Below are 23,532 nucleotides of genomic sequence, written 5' to 3'. Positions count from 1 at the left end.
CGGCCTTTGTGTCCAGCTTTCCTCACCTGTGAAAACAGAATAATAACAGTACCCATCTTGAATGGCTATACTGAAGATTGTACAGCTTAGTACCTGTAAAACTCTGGGAACAGTGTCTAGTGTTTCTGTAAGCATTCAGTGAGCATGAACAATTATTTCTGCTACTCAAGATCTCTACTTCTGCCAAAGATGAGGGAGAAAAATCAAGAGCACACAAATCTAAGTGGTTTATCTTTTATTCATACAAACAGTACATACACAAGACTGTATATTGTTTGAAGACTGAAATAATTTTCTAGTGTAACAACTCTGTAACAAAATTTAACTAAATGTAACATTTATGAAAATATAAATCTCTGATTGGGTAATTCTTCCCAACAATACAAAGTTTACATAAAAACATTCCATATGAGCTATCAGTTGCAAACAAGTTAGGAAAAATCATTCAAGTCACTTGTTATACTCTATTGGCTTTTACATAGAACATTCACACACTACATTTAATCCATCTAGGAATTTAATTCTTAGAAATGTATGGCATGTAGGTCCAACTGATAACGATAGAAATAAGAATATGTTGCCTGAAGAGCTAAAAAGCATTGAATCATACAAGCCACTTGGAGTGATTCTTACATAGGTCGGAGCTCTCTCTGAGCAATCACCCCGCTGGCTGGTAGCTAAACCAGGAGGAACATACTGAGAAAAGTCTTTTAACTGTGCAGTGGGGTGTTTATATCTGAATCACATCTTTGAATAGTTACACATTAAACTGCTTTCTAAAATGAAGTACAATTGATTTGGATTCTCTATATGCTATATCACTTTTTTTTCCCATTAGCATCAGCAGTCAAAATGTCACTGTGTTTTTCTTACATTATCCCAAATATCCCTAACAGGGCTATAGCAGAACCTATCACTACCTTTATTTTGCAGTTCACAAAAACAATACGCTGGTGAGGTTAAAGAGGTGGCAGGGACATACTAATTCATGGCAGAACTGGACCAAAAATAGTTCCCTCATTTTTCTTATTAAAGTGATGCCACTTTCAAAGAAAACCAAACCAAACCACAACTAGAAAACTCCATGAAAAGTTATTCAAGGACAATGCCATGTGGAAAATACTAAAGGAAGAAAATCACTTTTACTTTCTGAGTTGTAATATTTTCTTTTAAATAGATAAAGTAGGGTTTAAAAAATATTTGACATCATTTCTTCTGCTTTTGCTTTGAAATAGGTAAGACTATAAAAGTCCAGAAGAGTCCTCAGCCTGGAAGTGTAACAGATAAGGAAGCATACATACAGTGCAGCGAAGTAAGAAAGTGATTACAAACAGGGACGATAAAGAACCTTTGGACATCGTTAAGATTTATGGAATATTTTAGCACAAAGACAGGCATATTCAGTTTGTCCCAGAGTATTTGGTTATCTATCTGCGTGTTACACAGGAAAAAAGAGAGATGAGAGTAAGGCAAATGTCATCAGTATTTCTGAGATGGCATGTTAAGAAAACTTGCTTTCTATTAAGAGATACTTCAGGGATTTAGGAAATAATTTATGCTTCCATACAACTGACTGAATAGTACATGTTTTTTATTAGTACAATGATAGAAACGACCAGGTGTTTTGACCAAATTTGTAATGCCCATTCTGTAATTCTTCTTTACACTCAGCACAAATACGCATTTCAAAAAAGATGTGAAAAAATTGTGGTTTCTTATTAAATGTGTTCTTCTGCAGCCCCAGAAATAAAAAAGTTTAAAAATCATATATTCCATGATACAGAAACCCTTGCATGCAACTCTTGCAACTGTACTTTAATGAAGATTGACTCTCCATGTTCGGTAGCCCTATGATAGCAGTAGTTCTTGTCCAGTCCAGTTTACGGTCTCACATTTCATGTCGTGTCTCTTGGGAACCTGGGAATATATCTGGATATTTTTGTTACATGGTTTTGCACCGTTAGACCTTTCCTCTGCAGACTAGGTTTACACAGTTGTCAGGATCAGGAAATGTAAAGAGAGATTAAGGCTGTGTTTTAACTTATCACACAATCATTTGGAGTCAAGCAGCAGTTTGTCTCCATGACTTCAACTGTTTTTTTGTAGAACTAATTCCAATCTAAATCGTATACATGTAACTGTAGCCTCGCTCATCCGAACTAAGAAAATCAACTATACTGCTTCTTATCACACAGCTAATTTTAAAACTTTTATCCTCTCTCTTCTAGGTGAAATAGCCATTTATATACCACTTCGCAAATTCTCTGACAAAAAGACTGCACTCAAAACTAATCTCACATTTCTGTCTGTTTCACGAACATGTTAATAAAACACTGCAATTCCAGCATCTTTGCTGTCTTCTAAACAAATGAGTACTTTATCATTTGTGATCCAGAAGACATACTTTATTTGTTCCTTATGTATGTGGATCACATGTTTCCACTGATCAGGGTAGACATTTTGTCAGTTATCAGGGGTGTAGCTGTGGCCCCTGGATTCGAGGGCAGAGCATATCCTGTCATAGCAAGAGTTGTGTTTCTTTGAGGGTGTTGCTTCACTGGACTCTGAAGAGTCACTCACTGTGATAGGGCTGTCTCTTGCGAAGACTTCAGTGGACTCTCTCCATAAGCAATCTATAGACACTTTAAAACTGTAACTGTTAGATTTTGGCCTGGATGTCTGGGCTGCACTGTTGAAAATCTGTCTGCTGTTTGAAGTGGCAATCTTAATTTTCAGTGCAGCATCTACACGGTCCACTACTGTGTATATCCCTATACTCCCATCGTCAAATCCCACAATGATGTTCAGGTGCCTCTGAGAGAGTGCAAGGAAAGTTGGTGTTTTGTACAGGGAACAAGCACCAATATTTTTGCCATCTGCCAGCCTCATTACAATTAAGCTGGATATTGCACCATTTTCGTCCTCCTCCTCCCCATTTCGGAAACAAATATATACCAGGTAGCGACCATCACGAGACAACCTCTGCCGCCAGATGACCCCAGAGGCATGAACTACCCGTAATTTACCACTGTGTAAATCCAGCACATTGATATTTTCATCTCCCCTAGATATAATGCCTAGCTTTCCATTGGGAGAAATTTCAAAATCCTCTAGATTTTTCAAAAAGTTGTTTGGGAGTTGCACGCGTCGACAGATCACCTCATCTGTCAGGTTCCAGATGTTCACAGTCTCAGCTGATGTGATAAACACGATGATGTCGGGACAGTCAGGGATCAACTTAAAATTCACAATGGTGGTACCATCTTCGCAGCAAAATTTCTTGGTGATACTTCCTGTCCAGAGACTGACTGCCAATACTTTGCTTTTAGTCATCCCCACCACGAAGGTGTTTGCCGAGGTAATGAAGGCATTCTGCAAAGTGGTTAGGATGTTGCAGACCCTGTGGCCTGTGGCTAGTCTCCAAACCCTGGAGGCATTTTCCTCACAGAGGGAAACCACAAACTGGTCATTGTGTGTAATCAGCAGCTGAGAGATTCTCTGCCCATTGATTCGGAAGAGGTTTTCCCCGCTGCTGGTGTGCCAGACATACTGGCTGCTTTTGTCATCTGATGTCACCATTATGTCTCCAGCAGATGTTAACACACAGTGTTCAACTATTCCTTCGTGCTTAAATACTGCTTCGATGAACCCACTGCTGAAGTTCCACTTATGAACACAATCGGAGCCATCAAGTGAGTAAATTATTTCCCCTCTGGCAGGCAACACCAGGCTTTGGATGGGTTTTCCAGTCTTATCTATGTTGGACATAGCTGTGATTATATCTATATCCCAAATAGAAAGAACACCACTAGTTGATAAAGACAGTAACATATTGTGGTGACTGGATTTCACCAACTTAACTATAGTACCTGAGATTTCCTGTAGGCTTGCCATGCATTGCCCTGTGTCCCGCCTCCAGAAAAACACGGCTGGGGTGTTCTCCATGGTAGCTATGATGCAGTCTCCATTTTTTGACAGCACAGCAGATATAAAGCGTTCGTTGTGCTTGGCTCTGAACTTTTCAGCCACCTTCCACATGCGAGTATCTAAGAGCTCAATGCTGAGAGCCTTACAGATCAGAATTGCACTCTGGTCCTCTGAAAGTTCTATGGTGACCACCTCGCTGTCTTCTCTTCGGCAGTCAAAGTCATCAGTCAGCTGGGGATTGGAAATGTCTTCAGTATTCCAGATTGAAAGACTTCCCTCACTATCTACCACTACCATCTCCTGAGCTGTATCCAAAATAAGAAGAAACTTCACAAACCCTCCTGAAAACTCAGATGTTACCGTACATAACTTTTCTCCACTCCCTAAATGAAATATAGTGGTAGTGTTCAGGTACTGTCCACAGAAAGCATACACCCCATCTAGAGTGCACTGGACACAGGTCACTTCATACCAGCAGTGGAACTGGTAAAGGGGCCATCCATAGAGCAGATCAATGACAGTGACATCTTTGCTGGCCTCGAGCCATGCAAGGGCATGGTTGACCGACAGTGTAAATCCATTGATGTAGGTAGAGCTGCCTCCATGCTTGGTCCCTTTGATTTCTACTTCAGAAAGCAGGCAAGAATTGACATTATCATAAATCAACAAGGTGTTATTTGTTGTAGCCACCACAAGGTACTTTTCGTCACTTGTGAGCTTCATGCCTAGGATGACAGACTGGGCTGTAGTAATTTGCCTGAGGAGTTGGCGAGTTTCTACATCCCATGTGCTGATGGAACCATTTTCTAAAGCTGTGAGGACAGTACTAGGGTTACGGGTGGGCAGAATCTCTGTGACATGCAGGTGACTGGATGATAAGGGAAGACGTTCGGGACTGTACGTCACATCCATGGATGAATGAAGTGGCACAATGGAGCAATACTTGGGCCCATCTTTGTCACATTCTAAAAGAAGGTGTCTAAGTTTGGGCAGGGAACTTACAACAGGCAGCAGTCTTTGCTGCAGCTCTGCTGACAGGGAGCTGGGAAATGCAATGACCTTGTTTTTGATGCTGCGGAGGGTGCTGGCCAGGAACTTCAGCTCCTTCTCTTGCGAATAATTATAAGCCAGCTCGATGTCTGAAAGCACTTTGTCAAACTGGCCAATTTTGATCATGGTATAAAGCCAGCTGAAGTTCATGATGATGCCATAAAGCAGGTCATCAGTTTTTCCACACCTTGTCAAGTGGTGCAAAAGCTCCGACATTTTCCGGTGATTGACGAAAAAGATGTCAGGCTCCAGCGGATTACATTGGAAAACCCAGGGCTGGTCTGGGGCCTGCCTGTCAAAGGAGGCCTGTTCCATGAAGTGCTTTTCTTCCTCAAGTAGGCTTCTACTTTCCAAGTCAAGGCAGCCATTCAAGTAGGCATCTTCAAGGCAGAAAGCTTTCCTCCTCCCCCCTGACCAGACCCCCAGAAAATAATCTGCCAGGATGGTGTGCATTTCTCGCAGGTCACCATCGTGCTGCAGATACAACTTCTGGGCTATAAGCTGCAGGTGTCTGTTGGCCCAGACCAGGAGTGTGACATTCTTCACATGTCTTTCTATTAAGCATCCTGTGAGAGCCTCCTTGAGCCTTGCGATGTACAGGTAAGGGACTCTCAGGGGGTTGCTGGGCCTGTTGTTTTCATTGAGTTCGTTCATGACACTGTTGTCTAGGGCTAACACGTCCTCCAGTTCCATTTCACTCAAACCCACTTTGGCCATGGTGATGTAACCAAGAGCCCTGGAGACCAGTTTCTGACCACACTTCTTCTCCAGGGACCAGAATAACTGCTCTATACTTTCATGAACGGTGACACAGAGCGAGGATTCATCAACGTCTTTGTGAGATCGCCAATGTCTCACCTCCCTGAAGGTCAGGTTCACAAACATTGGCAGCGTGCACTTGGAGAAGGCGTTGTTCACATAAATCTGCTGGCCTGATGTGACCTTCCTTTTGACGCGCAGCAGCTGGTGTTTGAGGACCTGGCTGCACATCTTCCTGTCCCGGGGAATCAGCTCGATGTAGTTGTCTTCTTCATGGCTAAGGCACCTGAGTTTCTGCAGGATCCCGTGTTTGTTGGGCAGTGTGGAGAGGACTATCCGCACGAAGCGGGGAAGGTGAGCTGGGAGCCACCAGAGCTTCCTGGCATCATCATTCTCTGAGAGCTGCTCTAGGGCATCGAATATTATTACCAGAGGTCTCTGCAGTGAAGACTCATTCAAAAGGTTTATGAATAAGTCACGGAGGTCATGGATCTTCTTAGGGTAGCTTTGAACCAGACACCGGTAGTTAACTGCCAGTTGCTCACAAACACTTAGAAGTAGAGTTCTAAGGTCCGTACTCGTGTCTGTCATTCCAAGAAACCTCACCACTATTACTGGGTCAGATTCTGGTCCCGTGTCCTCATGCAGCCAGCCGTAAGCCTAAAATATACAAGCAGAGTTTAGAACAGGGCTATGAATTCACACGGTCATAATCCAACATTACCTCTTTACAGAATGGTCCAAAGACCTCTGGTAACACCTACCATGAGGAAAGCAGCCAAGAACCAAGAAACAGAAAGACCCTCTGGGAAGGCCAAAGAGGTGCCAGTAAGCTTGTGCCCTAAAAACTACAGGTGACATCCTGAGGTAGTAAAATAGTAATGAGTATTATCTGAATGTAAGGAAACATTTAGCTCATAGTCTAAAAATTGGTAAGTATTCCATAAATCTGTAAATCGGAATATCTAATGTGGTCAGTTTTTCATCATCAAATCTCTATTTCTTAGCCCAGTCATGGCACACAGTAAGCACTTAGTGTTTAACGGCTGAGTTAAGTAACGATTTATAAGCTAGATTGAGTTAAATATTTTCATTAATCAAGAGCACATAATGCCATATATAGCTGATCAATTTTCTAGTTAATTAGAAAGCAAAAAAATTTCAGTATTAAAATTATAGTTAATATAATTTTTATAATTCAGACATTTTTGTGGTGCTATCGAGTCATGATTATGATTATTATTTTTCTTATAAAATCTTCACAGTGATGGTGAAGAGACCTTTTTTAGAGCGTGTGATTTGCAACAATGGTTTGATGTATTAGCATGAAGTCATCTGTCCTCATATTATCTCTCTGAAAGACAGATGTGATTACAATGCTATTTAATAAAAGGGGAAACAGAGGACTGGGCTGGATAAAGGACTTGTTCTGAGTTTAACAGTCACCATGAGACAAAGGTGGAGTAGAAATCATATCTCATTTTCATTTTCATGCACTTTTTTTTCTTTTTTAAACCGTGGAGTTAGAGATAAGATATATAATATATAAAGGATATACTAAATTTAGTACTTTTTCTGTCAAAAAGTCACAGATGAGAAGGTATATGATCAAATGAGTATTTTTAAGAAGATAGTCTTTTAGCAATCCTAGGAATTTAAGAAGAAAAGATACTTTTTAGAAAAGAAAGTATTTTATACATCAGGAAGTAAATTTATTAAATTGTATTCCTGCAGAGAGTGTTCATGTTAAGAAATAAATGAGAAGATTATTGGATGTCAATTTCATAATGAGCTATTAAGAAAAATAAGCATTTTGTTGGTGTTTACCCCCAACCTTGGAAGCTGGTTTCAAGAAAGATAATCTTGTCATGCCACAACTGTTCATTGGTGGCAAATCAGAAACAAAAGTTTGTTCCTACACTGATTGATCATGGTGATTATATGCATCCTCCCCTCTCTGGCCCATCCCAGGCTGCTGCATGTGTGATGTCTGTGGAGAACAGCCCTACACTCGTGAGCTGGCATGCGTAGAAATGCGAGTAACACAAGAGACAAACACATGTCTGTCTGTGTCCTTACAAGGGACACCATGTCACAGGAGAATGGAAGTTATTCTTGATGGCAGGCCAATGATTCCCCTAGAAGGGAGGCAAGCAGGGTGTAGGAGGGGACCTAGAATCAGGTGAGGTTCCTTGAACAACCAGAACCCTGGACTGTGGATAGAGGTAGGTAATTGGACAAAATATCCAGAGGGCAGGGAACTCAGAAAGTTATTTCCCAAGTTGATCGACTTTGTGCTGCTAGCACACTCTGTCCTGCAGGAACTACTTCTCTGCACAGGCAAATACGTACATCCCATGTAATCCCTCCAGAGCATGGTAGGTCACATGGAGATGCATCATATGGACACTCACTTGGTCAAATTAACAATATTTGTTCCTTCTGGCTAGTCCACAATGAGAAAAGCCCTGGAGTGAGGGTGAAATAGCACGTGTGAATACTGACTCATTCAAGTTCAGTTCTCTTGTATCACTTATGGTGTCACCATCAGGCTTGCGTGGAATAATCCTAAAGTTCAAAGATACACACACCAGTGTGCAGCAGCACACACACATATAGACACAATTTATTCTGATGTAATGTGATTCCTAAGTACAAGCTTACTGCCTCAGTTGGTCCTTAACTAAAGATGGGGCCGTATTTTATAACACAAGAATAAATACCAACTGGGCTTGACATGCTGAGATGTGGTAAATTAGCACACTTAAGGGCTTTTGAAGGGCAAGTGTGATATACCTGGTTTTCACCTATAAGCTTATTTGGAACCTAATCCTCACCACAAGGTATAACGGAGCTGTTCCTATTTTTGTCCTCACAATGACCAATTGGAGAGTGTGTAGGATATGACAGATTACAAAAATGTAGAGTTAAAGAAAATTGTTCATAGGAGAGTAACTACAGAATAATAATGTGAAGATTCTGAATTAATGCTAGAATAACAGAAACCAGCATACCAGGAGTTATCAGGAAGTTAAAAATGAAGCCAGTTCAGCTCAGCATAGGTGGAGGAGGCAAAATAATAGGTATCATCTTCCAAAGTAAGGTTCCAGACCTTCATGCAGGACTGGAAAAGGAGGTTCTGAAGACCAGTTTAGTGGAGACTGGAGATGAGGATGCCAAGGGTCCTATTTCTCACTGCTTCATCTCAGAAGGGGAGGTCAGAATGATGCCCACCCTTCACTTCTAGCCCAGGGGGAGGGGCTTCAGTGGACTCCTTTCAAAGTGTCTTCTAAAGCCTGGGGGACACAGACACCTGAGAAACATGAAGGTCATGTGGCAGGCTGGCTGGCTGCTCCAATGCACAAGTGAAGCAGAGCTGGTGTCCTGGGCCTGGCCTGTAGGTTTCTCACGGTGGCTCCTATGTAACTAATCTAGGCCATCAGCACAAGAGAGACAAGGGTCTCTGCTTGCTTGCTGTCCTTTCTAGTTCCTGTCTAAGAAGCGTGCCGGGCTGTGGGGAGGATCTTAGCAGAAAGGCATTGGAAGTGTGTTGCTGGTTGTCTAGGAGCTGGGGAAGTAAAAGAGCTAGAAAAAAAATGCACTGTCTTGTAGTGAGAGGTGTTCCATGGGGCTTGGGTGGGATTTTCAAGAGGGGAAGAATGTCCAGAAAACCATGAAAATGCCTCAGAAGAGATGGGAGGTGGCTTTCAACCCTGCATAAGGACATGGAATTCAGAGCTCAGTTCACAATAATACTGGTCATGTAAGAACTTTCTGATCACTTTCCCTTCTCTACAACCCCTACTCTACAAACTGATAGGATCATCAGCATGGTACAGGTTAGGAGAGGAGGAAAGAAAGTGCTACGTGGACAAAGAAAGAAGCTGGCCAGGTTCCCATTACTATTGTTGGTGCCCGGCTTACGGCAGGCCTCAGCTGGGGGCAGAAATGCAGACGGAAGTTTTAATTATCACCTTAGACTGAAATAGCTATCAGAAACAGACAGAAGGCTAGTCTCCTTGAGAGGGATGAGAAGAGGTCTTGGGATCTGTCCTAGTTTTGATTTAATTTGGGTGGAGGAACTAACTATACAACAGGAGTTAGAACAGTAAGAGAAAAAAAAACTAAGTGGATTTATAGCTGTACCTACGAGTATTGTTCTCCTAATATAGCTACTATGGCAAGGAAAAAGAAACACAAAAGTATTCATTCCAAAGAATAATAATAATAATCCAAGTAGTAAACACAGAAAATGGAAATGAGTTGGATCAATTTATTCTTTTCTCCTAAGAAAGAGATTTTGCAAATAATTGTAAATGGGAAAGAGCAGACTTTTACCTTCTTTGCTACTTCGGCTAGCAGAAGGGTCTTTCCAGTGCATGGTCCTCCATATATGATAAGAGGGTTGATGTGCCCCGTCTTGCTTGGAAGGATGTACTTATGCACAATGTTCAGCGCTTCACATTTGTATTCATAGAATGAGGCGTATGTTTTACAGAGCGATGAATGCTGAAGGATCTCATCATAGAGTGTATCAGTTTCTGTATCAAAATTCTGTTGTACCGTTGCCTGAATTATATCAATCATGTCCTCATAAAATTGCTTACCAAGTCCTTCTATGTAATGATTTTCTATTTCTTGGGAATAGCCCAGTTTCATGTCACAATGAGTAACAGATGTGTACACTCTCAGATTAGATGATGCAACTATGGTAGGAATAAATTCATCCCTGAGTTTGATCAGCTTCTCTTGAGCTTCTGGGTCACGAATAATCCTTGGTTCTGTTCCAGTTATATCCATGTATTTGCCCATCTCTGGGATTTTCACAAAGCGCTCAATGTTAGCGATTTTCCTAATGTAGCAAACACACTTCTTTAGGAAAGCAGGGGTCTGCTTGCCAAGAGCAAAGTCAAACTCATCCTCAATAGCTGGAAGAGAGTAAGACAAGGAGTTGATTGCCACAAGCAAAGGAGCAATGTACTTGCTATCCCAATACACAGTTCTCAGTCACTGGTGGTAGGCCATTTTGCATATAAACTCTACTGGAGTAATCGCTTTTCTTTTATTCCCTCAGTAATGGGGATCAAACCCTTAAGGGCCTTGTGCATGCCAGGCAAGTGACGGATCACTGAGCTACATCACCAGCCCTTAAAATAATTTCTGAATTTTTAAATTTCTGATTTGTCTTTTCTTAAACAGCCCGGAAGCCAGAAGAATGGATTTTTTTGTAAGATTAATTCCCTCCCTAATGGAAGGAAGAGGTCAAACACCAGCATAAGAGAAAAAGCATGCAAGTTACACTTGATACTTTTAAGTTGTGTGTTACTCTCCCTCTTATTTTAGCTGTTCTAAGAGTGAAAAAAGAGCAGGGTCCAATTTGGACCAGGAAAGAAAAAGGAAGAGGCTGAATTACAACAGCCCTTTTGCTTATACCTCTTTATTTATAATTTGGCTTCTCCATTTTGCTTGAGGTATATTGTACCCGGAACCCTATATGTTCAAATATAAATATAAAAGCATATTTTAAAACAAAATATAAACTGAATGCGGTGGTACATGCCTATAATCCCAGCATCCAGAAGGCTGAGGTAGGAAGATTGTAAGTTTGGGACCAGCCTGGGCTACCTAGTGAGACTCTGTTCAAAAAAACAACAGCAACAACATTTTCTGAATACTGATTGAACTGAATTACCTGTGTCACTGTTAAATTCTGTAACATTCATCAGAAAAGGCACAGAAAAATAACCAGGCACAGAGTGTTATTTCTTCTAAATTAAGCCCTATGTGGCTTCAACAATATGCTTACACACAGGGAAATTTACATTATAAATCATTTGAGGCCCCTGAAGAACATTAAAGCCAGGATAAAATCATCATTCTATAGGGGAAAAAAAGAACTAAACACATGGGAATGAACTTTAAAGCGAGCAGTCTTTCCAAACTGGCTGCTGCCCTCCCTCCTTTCCTGTCCCTTTCTTCTTCCCTTCATTCAGTTGGTCTTCACTGAATGCAGACCCTGTGCCAGCATACTTCTGGTTGCTTAGGATACAATGGAGAGACAAAAAAGACGATTCTGAGGGAAGAGGCAGTCTGGATCACCACAGACTGAATATCTGTGATTCCCCTGCAAAACTGTGCTGTAATCTATATCCCCAGATACTAATCCAAGTGGGGCCCTTGCTAGGTGATGACATCATGGAGGTGGGTCCTTCATAAATGAGGTCAGTGCCCGTATAAAAGAGGCCTCAGGGACCTCCCTGTCTCTCCCTGTGAGGAGGCAGTGAAGACACATCATCTATCAACCAGGAAGTGGAACCTCCCCAGACATCAAACATGCAGGTGCCTTAGTCTTTAACTTCCAGCCTTTAAAAATTCCAGTTGTTAACAAGCAGCAGTTTATGGTGTTCATTTAGGGCAGCCCCAGAGAAGTAACATATGGAGTTCAGTGGAGGATGATGGATATCACTCCTAGATTCCCACAAATATTATGATTGTCCTTAGTTCTGCAGCAGGGGAGAACATGGTGCAAGAGAGCAAACAGAGGAGACTCCTGGTTGGGATCTGATGGAAGCAAGGTGGGGAGAGGGCTCTGAATACACAGGGCTGGTCTGGCAAGAAACTTAATTCATATCAATGTAATAATGGCCACAACTCCAATGTCAAGCAAAGCCCAAAATATACACATATCTATTCAATGAAGTCATTATTAAGGAAGGTATTAAAAATGGCTTTTAGTAGAACATGTAATATAACCCATAAAAATTTCTTAGTCAAGTGAAAAAGCTATGTTTATAGCCAACAGTGCTCAGTAAGTTGTGCCATGCACATCAGTATATTTTATGTGATTTTTTTTTTTTTTTGGTACCAGGGATCAAACTCGGGTCCTTGCGCTTGCGCAGTAGGCAGCAAAATCACTGAGCTAAATCCCCGGCCCGCATCAGTATATTTGATAAGGGGTTTTTATCAGGCAAGCTAAGAAGGCTTTACCAGGGCTTATACAACATGTGTCTACCTTTCTTTTTATAGACGAATAAGTATTTGTTATGAGGTAATGACAGATGAGAGAAATATGGACATAACGAGCTAGTGCAGAAAGCAACTTCAGTCCACCTCTTTTCCAGTAATCTGGAAGCACACTGGATTTGCTGATTGCCTCATTCTCCAATGGCCAGGGAGAGAAAGGAAGAGGCAAACTGTGTATCTGGCCACGATGCTTGATGGTCAGAGACAGATGGTGCCACTGGGACTCCCAGCAAACGACTCAACTGTAGTCTCACATGTGTCAATCAGGAGTGTGGGAACATAAAAAGAGACAGAGATGAATTAGAAGAGTCCATCTAAGCTTGGCTTGGGGTGAGGGGAAAGAAGCTTTACACAGAGTGCCTAGAATGATTCACATTTAGTAAATGAACCTGACTGAGTGATACGATGTCGTTAACTCTATATAGTGATGTTTGGAGGTGAGGTGCATCCTCATGATTTGGGGGACTTGTCATAACTGCGGCTACAGTTTGGATCTGGAACATTCTTCAACGGCCAAGGTGTTAAAGACTTCCTCCCACGGGGGTGTTGTTGGGATGTGGTGAAAGGTGGCAGAGTATGGCCTGGTGGGAAGTTTTAAGTCATTAGGGCTTGCTTTCAAATGGAACAGTGGGAGCCCCCTGTTCCTCTTTCTCTCTTTTGTTCCTGGCCATGAGGTGAACTGTTTTGCCACTTGCTGTCACCAGGATGTGCTGCCTCAGCACGGACCCAAAAGCAATGGGACCAACTGATCATGCACTGAAAGCTCCATAACCGTGAGACAACATAATTCTTTTGTCTCCTTAAGTTTATGACCTCAAGTGTTTGGTACAGTATCAGAAGACTAATGCAATTCTTGATATTTTTGTATAAATATTACAATTTCCCCCTCCCCTTACTAAAACAGTACATTTATTTACTGTCTTTGTACTTTCCTTAATATATAGCAGTTTAGTAAGTCACAGCACCTGATGAAGGTAACACTGGGGACAGATTTCTGGCCCTGCTATCATCTATGCGATATTACTCTATTGTTTCCAAAGCCACTCGACTTTGACATCCACAGATGGGTACCAGTTTCAAGTCTCATCTATTTCTCTTCTCCTATTGTTTAAACAGGAAAAACCAGAAGAAAAATTGTATTCAAATGAAAAATAATGTACTTTTATAGTTCTTTCTCCGGTTCTAATTTTCAAGATTTCTGAAACTATTGAATACATCTATTTGAAACAGTTGGCACTTCAACAATTTTGATTATGATACAAATTTGACCTAATCTCAAAATAAATTTGAAATGCACAAGAAATAAAATAATCACGAGTATGTATATTTTTAGGAAATGCAATTCCAAGGGGGAGAATAGTCAATTTGCAGTAGTTCATATGAATGATTAATCTTTGCATGGCTCTCCATGTGGACAAGTTCTTTGAATGGATAAAATTACGGGAAAGTGCTTGCCAATGAAGTACTTGCACACTTGTCTGTATGACTGTAAGAGGATGCCTTCCTCAGATGGGTGTTTTTTACGGAAAAAACAGTAAAGCTTTGCTCTGAGCACTTTTCAAATCCAGTATATTTTTAGAACAAGGTTGTTTTATCCTTCAAAAAGATGAAGAACCAAGGCCTGGAAAATGGATCAAAAGGTACCAAGCGAAGAAGGATAACGATGATCCTGTATATTCTAAAGATATATGCTACTTATTTCTGACAATTTTAGTGTTTTTAGGGAGATAAAATAATGTGCAGCTTTTGATAACTTCTTTTTGGAATATGCCAAAATAATGGAAATACATGTGAGCATGGTTCAAGTACATTTATGTTTTTACAATGCTTTGCCACATCATTCAAAAAGCTAACCTGAGAATGCATCTACTGTTGTTTCCCCTCAATAATCCTTTGCTATCAACTTTCAAAATAAATGCTATACTGCACGCCTGACTGCTTGTGTTACTTGTTCTCTAGAAACTGTGACTCCTTCAGGTCTGTGGTTTTCTCTGCAACTTCTAATACGAAGCTTCCTCTCCAAGGCTGAGAAAGGCTGACAAGTGAGTCTCTGCTCAGAAGCTGGGGAAATTCTTGTGTTAATGTTAAAGCACCTCCTGCCACTCTTTGCTCACACCCTCCCATGTCATCTAGAATACAAGATGAAGTTCTCTTCTGATGGCCTTTACTCACCTTAATGCCTCATCATCTTTCCCTCCCTGAACCTGGCTACCTGTACTTTCTTCCTCTCCTGGAATTGGCTAAGCACAGTCCAGTCTCAGTGACCTTGAATCTGTTGGTCTGACTGGAAATCTCTACCCCAGACAGGCAAGGCCTAGCCAGCTCTGATTCCCTCTGCCATTCAGCTCAAAGATCATCTCCTTATTGCCCACCCAGATCCCAGCATTCTTCAACAGTCACTATAATCTATTACTGTGCTTTATTTTATTCAGACTACTTATCATTTCTGAAGTGATCTTGTTCATTTACTGGTTGACTTGACTATCATTTATTTTCCCCCACCAAAAAAAAAGTCCCAGGAGAGCACAGAGATCTCGCTTTTTTATTCACTGTCCTCTCCCAGTGCTTGGCACAAAGTAGGTCATTGATGCGTGGTGGGCACCTGGGTGAATGAATGAACAGCTCACTGAAGAAACAGGGTAGAATCTGGTCTGTCATATCCAGCCACTTCTGACTTGTTTTAGAATCATAATCCCCAGAGAAGCCTTCAAGTTAAGGCTTTTCTATGAGCTGAAACAAGGGAACACTTGCTTCCTCAGGACATGGAAACGTTTAGAAAAATTAGATTTGCCAGGCAGTAAATGAGATTAAATTTATAGAACCCTAAAAGGGAAGCAGTGAACTCATCTATTATTTGTCTATTCCTTAGTTTACTGAGGATGTGTGAAAATTACCTGAGAACAGGTACCTCTTAGCTTGGTTGTGTTTCATTTTACCCTTTTCATGTAACAGTTTGACCGCAGCCTTAAATATCATCTTAATCTCATCTGATATCTCTTGCCATGGCTTCTCATTTTCAGCGTTGGCAGGAGGCTGTGTCTATGAAAAGGTAAAAGTGAGCAGTCAGTTATAAAGTCATCAAAGAAAATACAGTATTTAAGAGGAAGAGAATTCCTATTATTTGAGGCCTACTGTGTGCTGATATGATAGCAGGTGCTCTATGGTGTCTCATTTTGTCCCTCTAATCCTGACCCTAACCACCTGAAACATTCTGAAATAAACCTCTTCTGTTTTACATTGCAGCTGTCAGGTATTTTATCCCTTTGATGGGGGAGTGACTAATTGTTTTTAGTTGCTTTTGCCTCACTGGTTTTGATAATCTACCAGAAAATAAAATGAGAGGCCTGCCTACCAGAAAAGAAACATTTATATAGTCTTGATGATAACTGTATTCATACATTCATTTATACAACAACAAATTATGCAGAAATAGCATTTGGGGTTTGGGGAATAATTTACATTTCCCTCAAGGATTACAGAGATAAATGAAGATGGAACAAATAAGGCCAATTAAATAGGAACACATGAGCAAGTGCCTCCCCCCAACCACTGTGCAAACCAGTGTCTTGAGCTTTCACACTCTTTGCTCTCTACATTGACTCCTAGTATATTCAACTGGGGAATGGTTTGAGCTCACCCTAATATATCTCTCCAGAGAAATAATATTTTTATAGACAACTATTTTGAACAATTCATGTGAGGAGAAGAAAAAAATTAAGAATACTGATGTGGTTTCACACTGCACAGAGCACATGCTTTATTTTGACTATGTGAAAGACAAATAAATACACAAGATTCTGAAACGAGGACCTGGTGCCAACCAATTACTCTTGCCCTCTTGAAGCTGCTGAGGGGCTGACTGTATCAAGAATGCTGTCTTTTAGAAGAAGGATAGATATTTATGGATTTTAATCTCTCTAAACATTCTATGCAACAAATTCTTCTTCACTTCCTCCTTCATTCGGTTTTAGGGTATACATAGTAGATACACCTGGGAACCAAGTTGGAGGGAAAGCAACAATAATGTTTCCATCATATTTAGCCATGAATCAATCTCACAGCATGACTCAATGTAAGATACAAGAACATAAATTAATTGTTTGAAACATTTAAGGAGACATATCAAATTTTAAAAAGAGACCATAAAATAGCTAGGTAGATTTTAAAAAGGATTATTCCCTACAAAATACCCCCTAAAAAACCACAATAAATAAAACCACACACAAAACCATTTACAAAATAAAAATTCTAACTGTTGAATTTGGAAACTCACTGTATGGACAGAGTATATACACTTAAAAAGTGTTGGTGAACTGGAAAAACACTTGAGATAATCTGGAAAATAGCACACATAGTAAGGATACTGATAATATAGAAGATAATGGAGGAATGTGAAGGACAGACTGAGACTGTCTCATGTACATCTAATTAAAGAGCAAAAAGGAAAGAAAACAGGAGAGGAGAAACATTTGATAAGATGGGGGCTAAAAGTTTTGGAAACTCATAGAATATGTGAATTCACAGAGAGAAGCATGACATGCTAATCAGAGTAAATAAAAACATTGTTTAGAAAAATGAGCCAAATAATAATATTTCAGATAAATAAATACTGAGACAGTTTATCCTTGTAGGCTTTTATTAGTAGGATTTCGAAAAGATATACTTCAGGAAAAAGGAAAATGACCCTAGAAAGCAAGTCAGAGATGCTAAAAAGAGGTGAACCAAAAATGCGGAAGTTTCTTAGCTTTAGACTTAACTTTCATAAACATGTTAAAGTATATAATGCAATGTTTTGATATATGTATACACTGTGAAATGATTACCACTGTCAAGCTAGCTGACAAATTCATCACCTCATATAGTTACTTTTTGTGTGGTAAGAACACTTAAGATATACTTACTTATCTCATAACCAGAAGTTTGTGCCCTTAGACCAACACCTCTCCATTTCTTCACACCTCAACCTTGAGTAAACACTTCTTTACTATTACCCTGAGTTAAACTGCTCTAGAGTCTACATAGAAGTGAGATCGTATAGTCTCTGTCATTCTGTGTTTGGCTTATTACACTTAGCAAAATGTTTTCTGGGTTAATTCACACTGTTACTAATGCTAGGATTTTCTTCTTTTTAAAGTGTAAACAATGTTCCATTGTGTGTGTGTGGGGATGCGTGTGCACGTGTGCATCACTGTGAGTACTGCTGCAATGAACATGGGCATGCAGATGCATGTTCGAAGTGGTGATTTCATTTCCCTTGCATGTATACCCACAGTGGGACTGCTGTGTCAGAAGGTAGCTGTCACCAAACAGCCTTTCAAGCCCTGAAAACAACCCATTCTGCAAAACACTGTTCTGTTTCAGACCAGATACCCACCTAGCCTGCGACAAAGACATCCAGGACTTCAGTGGATGCTGTAAAACCACACACAGTATGGACGTGGACAAAACTTCTGTCAGTCCTAAGGACATCCTGCTGGCCTGCTGTTCACTCATTACCTTCTCATAAAGCACACTGGCCAGTGCTGTCTTGGTCTGCTCCATGTGACCCAAACTGAAACTGGCCCGTGTAAGGATTAAAAGGGAGCAGTTACACGTGTCCTGGGTGGATCCAACCCCTTCCCCAGAAAAAGTCATGATGAATCCTTCTGCTCATTAACAAATATCCTTTCCTTTCTCCCCTTTCTCTTATAGGGACCTGCATCCTTTGTTCAAGTGGAAAGTTATTTGTGAGAATTATTCCCGCCCCCCACTTTTCCTTCTGTGGACAAATAAAATTTCCTTTTTCTGTATAATCAACTCTGTTTTGTTATTGGTTTCACAATTCGGAGAAGGAGAAAGGATGCTATTTGGGTCAGAAATTCGTACAGTTCAATTTTACTCTCTGTGTGAGTGAAGGAGTGTGTGTGTGTGCGAATGTGTGGGCATATGTGTGGTGCTGGGCATTGAACCCAAGGCCTTGTGATTGCTAGGTAAACACTCTACCACTGAGCTGCATCTCTAGCCCGTTCCTCCCCCGCCCTTTTTTGGAGGAACTGCTGTACTGTTTGCTGTGGTGGCTGCACGAATTTATCATCCCACTTCCTTACCAACATTTACCTTTTGACTTTGAGGGTGGATTTGATTTTCATTTCCTCAATGATTAGTGTGGATCTAGTTGTTAAAACAAAATTTAGCAGCTATCGCAGAGCAGACTTCCCATCTACTGTATGTCTTTTCAGGAAGAAACCTAACCCTGGATGACAGGGGTAGTTTAGAGAGATGGAGAGAAGGGGGCTTACTGCATTTTTATTGCTTCTCAGCATTTCCGATTTGGGTCTGAGGTAATAAGCTGCTGGCACGGAGTTCTCATCCCGACAGTACCACTCTTCCAGTAACTTGGTCTCCAACTTTGCCTCTATGGCAGCATCCAAAATCATTTCAAACTCTGAGGCTTCAACTTCTCCGGGAATTCGGATGTTTCCATATTTTTCACCTAATAGTCCCTGTGTATGACCAAGAAAGTTCAGTTTAGTGTATCACCAAGAAAGTTCATTTCTGCGCTCACATTATGTGATCACTCAATAAATAATAAGAAATGTGGCTGTGCTGGCTTTCTCTTTTAATCACAGTGGATACTTGATTTCATAAGTAAAATGAGATCAGTTATAATTATAACAAATTATTCAACATATTGATAAACTTGTGTCTCACCAGAAAATGTAAATACAGAATTTTTGTAGCAATTTTACTTTCTCAAATGTTATGTGACACAACGAAAGCTATGCTATACTGAGATTTGTTTGTTACAAATAAAAATGACATGCTGGATCTTACAAAATATTAAACATGTAAAGCTTAAAAGATTGCTCTTGCAAAAGTTGATGATATGGAGCTCAGTGAGGTGGTACAGTCCCAGCACTCAGAAGGGTGAGGCAGGAGGATCTGGAGTTCAAAGCTAGCCTGGGCTATATAGCAAGATCTTGTCTCAAAAAGGGGGAATGGAGAGGAGAGGGAGTAACAGCATTTCAAGTTCCAGATTCACACAGGTACAAGGGCAGAAGTGTGCTATCACTGAATAAGTGTCACTACTAACCCTACTGACAACTGAAAACAAAAGTATAAACAAGATAGCATATATTAAATTGGCAGCCCCACAAACAAACAAATTCAAAAACCACTCTCTCAGTGCTACATGGAAGTATGAAAAGATAACTGTATACTGTTTGTGGGCATGTGAAATGATCCAGTATTTTCTGTACAGGGTATTCTAGCAATACCCTAAGAGCTTCACAAATCTATATAAATTTTGACTTGGCAGTTTTTCTTCTGAAAATTTGACTTTAGAAAATAATAAGAATGTGAATGTGAATGAAGATTTATGGAATATTTTTGCTAATCCTGCTTGAGCAGGAAAAAAAATGATATGACAACTTAAGTGCATGGCAAAGGGGAACATTTGAATAATTATGATTCATTCATTTAAATGATGTACCAAATTAGTTTTTAGAACTACGATGACTTGGAAAGATGCTTGTAAAGTATTATAAAGCAAAAAGGGTAACTTACATAGCACTCCATATGATTCCAATGATTTATATAGAGAGAATATTTATATATGTAGACACCAAAATACATATACATGAGAAATTTTATAAGAACACAGAGCAAGGTTATTAACAGCGATGCATCCAAGACAGTTCTACATGTTTGCTTAAGCCAGAGGTTCTCAAATGTGTTCTGAGACCAGTAGCAAGTGCTATACCTTGGACTTGTTAGACATGCAAATCTCAGGTTCCAGCCCAGAGGCCCTACATCAGACACTTCCACTATGGAGCTGAGTGGTCTGCTTCAGCAAGCCAGCCAGTTGGCTGAACTTCTAGTTCAGTTTTACTGGCTTATCTACTAGTACCTGGTATACCAATTATTCTTAAACCTTTTATATAGTAGAAACAAGGAGGGAACACAAACTGAAGCATTCAAGGCAATTCTGCCTCCTTTATAGTCAGTGTAAGAAGCTTTCTGTTTAATCTGTGGGCTTCTTTCTTCCTATTGATTTCTACCTTTAATGTAAACAGTTAAGATTCGTGTAGCTACTGGCATATGAATTGCTGTTTTGGTGTTCCTAATGGGCAGTTCTTACTACTTCTATTGCCTATAGTTTCCATATCACAGTGTTCTTTTCATCTGATAGAGACAAGTGAGAAAATAAGAATTCTGTCCAAATAAAATTAATGACCTAAACTCTACTGCCAGATGGAAAGTCCCATGAGGGTAGGCCAGAGCTCTTTACTCCTAGCATATAGACAGTAAAAACCTATTTGTTTAGGAAGTGAATGAACCAATACAGAAAAAGAAATCATTAAAGCTTGTTTTATTCTTTCCTGAAGCTTTTTCTTATATCCAAACATAATAGTTCAGCTCTCAAGAGGCACAGCTACCATGTAGGAAGGGGCTGGTTTGTCAGCAAAATGCCCTTCAGTCCATATTCTTGAAGCAGGCACTGTGTAAACACATCTCTGGTGGGCCTTTGCCCTCTCCAGCTCCTTTACATATGAGCCATTGCATCTGACTCACAGTGACTGTGCTCAATGGAATGCACCATTCCAAGCTCAGGACAGCTCAGCACCAGTCTCAACCAGAAGGCAGGACGTAGATAAACACTGTTCTCTTTGGCTACAAAATTCCCTTAGGAAGGGACCTGCATGGAGGCTCTTCACTTTATTAATATCCATTATTTTAACACACGATACCAAGGTTTTATGGACAGTTCTTTTTCGTGATAAGAGTATTAGCATGCCAACTTATTGTAGTAGTCTGAAGGCCAATGAAAACTACTTCTTTTAATCTGCATCAACTTTGGGCTATTTTTGATGACAGGCTGTATGTAAGAAAAATTATGTGTTTTAACTTGTTTCGCAACTTTTAATAGTTCCTTTGCCAAACAAGCAGTTATGATCGTCCATTTTACCACCGACACAAAGAGATGATCTTTTTAAGGTAACTTACCTAGTGATTATTCTATTACTTTTGGCTAATTCTGGATAAGAATTGTCAGTCTGTCAGTCAGGACTGCATGTCACAAGGAGTGAGGTTTTGATGTTGGGATGAGTCATTTAGAAATCGCATATAGGCAAGATAGGGAATAAAAGGATGTCCAACCAGCAGGCACCAAAGAAATTCAAACAGGCAAACAGATGTAGTTTAGTCCTGGGTGGAGGAGCAGGTAGGTAGGAAAAACATTAAATATGGGATTTAGAATTTGACAAATCTCCACCTCTCTAGAAGGCGGTGCAGTCCAGAAGTATCATGGAATCAGCTACTATGGTGCAAGGCAAGACCAGCTGGATTTTGGGCATGAAGTGGGGAAGTGGACAACATAATGACTAGCGTGATAAGATCTTGTCTCAGGGCAGAACCACCATCATTGTACTAGCAAGGTACTAACTTTTGATTCTTTATCTTCTTTTTGCTCTGAATAAAGTCTGTCCCCGACACTAGGGTGGTGTCAAATTTATAAATCAGTTTCTAAAATGTACCCCCTCCATTGTCTGTACTTCCATCATCCAGGATGCTTGTTAAAATGTAGGTTCCTAGGACCTTTCTCAGATCTGAAGAACAAAGCAGGCAGGGAAGCCCAGGAACTTGCATTTAAAAATGAAGTTCCAAATCAATCTAGAATTTGATATCCACTAATAAAGGCAGTGAATCCATTGCCCACAGTCTCATGAATAATGATTAGCAAGCAATGAAGAGGTAGAGCTGGGAATGTAGCAGATCATTACAAAAATCGAAAGCTATTTAAAAATAATTATTTCTTTGAGTAGAACACTTGGCACCAAATACTATAATTAGTTGATCAATATAGTAAGGGCAAATGTTCCTTAAAGATTACTAAAGAAGAAAAAATATCCTTATTCAATTCAAACAACAAATATATATAGAGTGCCTACTATATATAAAGTGGTGTAGAACTCTAGAAAAGTAATAATGTGCTGTATAAGTTTAAAGTTACTTATTGGATTGTTCTCCCTTCATCTTTTTCTTCTCTCTATTGATTCTTCCTTTAGGTGGAAGGCTCATAAATCATGAATTAGTTATTTTTTAGGAGTCCAAGACAGGATTCTACCTTCATCTTATCTTCTGATTTGAGAAACAGCAAAAGAAATTTGCTATCAGTTTTTGAGGAAGCCTTTTTGGGGTTCTTTGTGAGTACAGTTCTAATGTCACACTTAAATTGTTCGTAACATACAACTATTTACAAATATTGGTGAAAGCTGGAGAGAGTCAATTTAGAGAGTACCAGCCAACTCAGTTGCAAAGTCCAGCTCATGTGGTCAATGGGTCAGAGGAGGGGTACAGAGAGGAGACTAAGGCCAAGGGGCCAGCAGGAAGACTCTAGATTGCAAGATGCAGTTCACTGTTGTTTCCTAAGTAGATGATTTCCTAGCTCTGCATCCATGGAAAGTATCTGTGAATGACCTTCCAACAGTTAAAAAAACAGAGCAAGAAGACAGACTCTTCTTTCCACTGGCACTTTCACCAATGAAGGACAGACAGATTTTCCACATCCTTCTGACCCCAGTATTCCAGAGATGTTTTCTATTTAGTTTAACCAACCTTTCCAGTATTTTATTAGCATATGCTGGCAGTACATAATGTTTACATCCTTTTTGTAGAGTCGGTATGGTGCATAACACAAAGGAATTCTTTTTCGTCTTCTTTCCCGTCCCTCGCTCCATCCTTTGATCCCTTTCCCCTTGGAGAAAGATCTATCTCCTCACTTCCTATTATCTT

General features: G+C 40.2%; 1 protein-coding gene across 6 annotated transcripts in view; it reads right to left on the bottom strand.

Moving 5' to 3' along the window:
- Positions 1-220: 220 nt before the first annotated feature.
- Positions 221-23,532, bottom strand: part of Nwd2 (NACHT and WD repeat domain containing 2) — a 183,825-nt gene continuing 160,513 nt past the window's right edge. For 4 of the 6 annotated variants that reach the window (XM_004867675.4, XM_087187439.1, XM_021246683.2 and 1 more), the window contains 4 exons: positions 19,038-19,241; positions 15,654-15,798; positions 10,075-10,664; positions 221-6,396 (listed from right to left, as the gene is read on the bottom strand). In XM_004867675.4, the coding sequence (XP_004867732.1) occupies positions 2,464-6,396; positions 10,075-10,664; positions 15,654-15,798; positions 19,038-19,241 (4,872 nt within the window). In that variant the 3' untranslated portion in view covers positions 221-2,463. The other 2 variants (XM_021246685.2, XM_021246684.2) reach the window with 2 other exon arrangements.

This window comes from Heterocephalus glaber, unplaced genomic scaffold (assembly GCF_053883595.1).
Source record: "Heterocephalus glaber isolate CG9 unplaced genomic scaffold, H.glaber_assembly_v1.0 deba00001509, whole genome shotgun sequence".
NCBI classification, from domain to species: domain Eukaryota; kingdom Metazoa; phylum Chordata; class Mammalia; order Rodentia; family Bathyergidae; genus Heterocephalus; species Heterocephalus glaber.
Note: the sequence above shows the minus strand (reverse complement) of the source record. Positions and strands in the feature narration are given on the sequence as shown.